The sequence below is a fragment of the Cyprinodon variegatus genome, unplaced genomic scaffold (genome assembly GCF_000732505.1).
Source record: "Cyprinodon variegatus isolate N-32 unplaced genomic scaffold, C_variegatus-1.0 Scaffold203, whole genome shotgun sequence".
Taxonomy (NCBI): domain Eukaryota; kingdom Metazoa; phylum Chordata; class Actinopteri; order Cyprinodontiformes; family Cyprinodontidae; genus Cyprinodon; species Cyprinodon variegatus.
In genome coordinates this window covers 128,051-130,713 of record NW_015150656.1, presented here as the reverse complement: position 1 = coordinate 130,713, position 2,663 = coordinate 128,051, and the positions used below count along the sequence as shown (strand labels likewise).

At 38.6% G+C, this 2,663-nt stretch overlaps 1 protein-coding gene across 1 annotated transcript in view; it reads left to right on the top strand.

The window, feature by feature from the left end:
* The window catches only part of pnpla7 (patatin like phospholipase domain containing 7), a 53,759-nt gene that overhangs the window by 26,547 nt on the left and 24,549 nt on the right, over window positions 1-2,663 (top strand). The window contains exons 14-16 of the mRNA XM_015379923.1: window positions 1,040-1,125; window positions 1,257-1,406; window positions 1,503-1,580. Of these exons, the coding sequence (XP_015235409.1) occupies window positions 1,040-1,125; window positions 1,257-1,406; window positions 1,503-1,580 (314 nt within the window). The remainder of the gene's footprint in view (window positions 1-1,039; window positions 1,126-1,256; window positions 1,407-1,502; window positions 1,581-2,663) is intronic.

Genomic DNA, 2,663 nt, shown 5'->3' with positions numbered 1-2,663 from the left:
AAGCCTGATTGGCTGATAAAGTGTCTGGAAAGACCAAAATTAACCAAATGCTAGGGATATTTACTTGGGACTTTGACTAGGCCATTTTAACTCCTTAAAAAGCTTCAGTCCAGTTGTGCTTCTGTCACTCTGTCTGGATGTGGAAAGGCTTCAGTAATTCCTCTAACCCCCAGATTCCATATAGTCCGTCAGCACTCCGCCCCGCTCACATACGTTGTACGGAGTACTTGTGTCATGTTAATTAATGAGAGCTGCTCCACATCCACCGCTACTCCTCCGCATAACACCGTCCATGTACGTCTTTTCTGTCCGTCATCGTCAAAATACGGAGCCAAGCTCTTCTTTGCTCTGCTCCGGTCCGGCCAGATCAAGATCTGCAATTGCAATCGCACCAAACAGGAAAAAGAACATCGAGAAGATCCGGTTTGTCAAATTAAAATATAGTAACAACAGATCGGTAACTACAAATTAGAGCATAATTCTTATATATTCCAAAAAAAATGAACACCGTTGAAGTAAAAGATTGGATGCAAACTATTGGTTCTTCAACAGACAAGGAAGCAGATTTGTCATCTACATCGAAATTTGATTAAAAGTTTAAATAAATCAAAAAAGGTCAAAAGAAACTTCCTATTACATGAATGGATGAAGAGATGCTGAGTTTGGAAGTAGAGAACAAACAGTTTTGTATGATCCTAGTTATCCCTGTTAGAAAAAATCCACAACAAAAAGAAAATATTTGTGCAGATACTGAACATATACTGGATGCTAATTGGAATTTTTAAAATATATAATAAATTAAGCGTTAATTTAAAGCATGTTTTGCTCCTATGAATTTAATGATAATATGGCGCATGCTCTCCTCAAGCTCCGAGGAAGTCGGAGTGCAGCAAGACGGGAGGAACAGCGGAGGCTGTAGGCTTGGCTTTGCACAGGCCGTCTGGAACGCAGCTGAGGATGTAGGATTTTGGGGTAACAGGTATCAGGACAGGCAGAAGCTGCAACTTTACTTTAATGACGTGTGTTGGGTTCTTTTTAGGAGGTGAAGGACCTGCAGAGGGCAGCAGATGGTTCGACCAGCCTCAGTCCTCCAAAGAAGAGGCGGGAACCCAAGGCTCTGTTAAGGTTTCTGTAGAAGAATGAACTTTATTCCAGTTTTAAACTGAGTTGGCTTAGACCCTTTAAAGCTGCACAATCTCCCTGTAAAGTCACCCAATGTTCTTCTGATTGTTTTTGGTCAATCTTTGTGTCCTCAGTCTATTCTGAAGAAGAGCGTGACTATGCTGCCCGCTCCGTCTGCTGTTTATCATTACTGCGAGCCTGGAGCAGGAAGCGGCCATCATAACAAAGTCAACACCATCTTCCAGGCTGCTAAAAAGGACCTGCTGCAGGTCATCCAGCTACAGGTAGCTTTCAGAGGAAATGTTTTAATTAGTTAATTAGTTGTGGTTTGCTAACATGGGCTTAACAGAGACATGTTATCTGCTGGTGTTGTTGAACAGGACCCCAGTCTGTTGGAAGGAAGGGTGACGCTTCGTCAGGTCAAAGCTGGATCTATTGTAGCCCACCAAGGAGATCAGGTGAATGAAACTTTTCACGCTCTAAAGTCGTTAAAGCTGTCTCGAACCAATAGAGAGGAAACTATCTTAACCCTGTAGGGATTCTGGAGCAAGAAATCGTTCAGATATCTGATGAATTCAGGATGTGTTGATTTAAAAAACAAATTATTTAGCATGAAGATCCAGAAAACTTCTAAGAGAAAGAAATATTTATGGGCTGAAATATGCCTTTCTGCTTTACTAATGACACTCCTGATTTCACTCAGTGTCTGTGGAAACATAAAGTGGATTTCTATTCTATTGTATTCTATTCTATTCTATCATAATCTATTCTATCTAAAATGTTAGTGCCAAAGCTTTTTATGTGTCTCAAGTAGAGCTGGTATCTTTACCTTGGAAGGGGACATCACATGATCTGTATCTATAGATATGATCTGATAAAAATCTAAGCATTCATGTTTATTAAAGGTCAACTGTTTCCCACTCTGCCTTTCTAAATAATCCAGAGCATTATACCTTCTATATGTCATTTTTAATTTGCAGCCAAAACCTTTATTTTGAAATTGATTTAAATTGATTCCAAATGGAAGCAGGTTGAGTTCAGTAAAAAAAATCTTCTTTTACAGAAATCTTATGTTCCCTATTTAATATTTTGAGTTATGATTAGACTATTTCTCAACATCTCAACATTAATTGGATTTTGTTCTGTGTAAAATGAAGACATTTGTTGTGAATTAGCACAATGTAAACAAAATGAGATTAACAGCATTTAAATAACTGATTTTATTCTGCCAGTGTCCTCAGTATGCCCCCCTCACACCGATCTAACACTCCTTATGCCTTTATTTGTAACTTCAGATGTTTCTGTAATCCCAGCATCACAATCTGAAAGCACAGATAGCACATATATATATATATATATATTAGAGGTGGAACAGTTCACAAAATCCACGGTTCGGTTCGATTCACGGTTTTCGGTTCGGTTCGATTCGGTATATGTTGATTGTTACACCGAAATCCCATAAAAATTTATGAAATTAATGAAAAAATCCCCCCAAAAATAATGGATTTTCCGTATGTTTTGCTGCTTTGAATTTAATCATC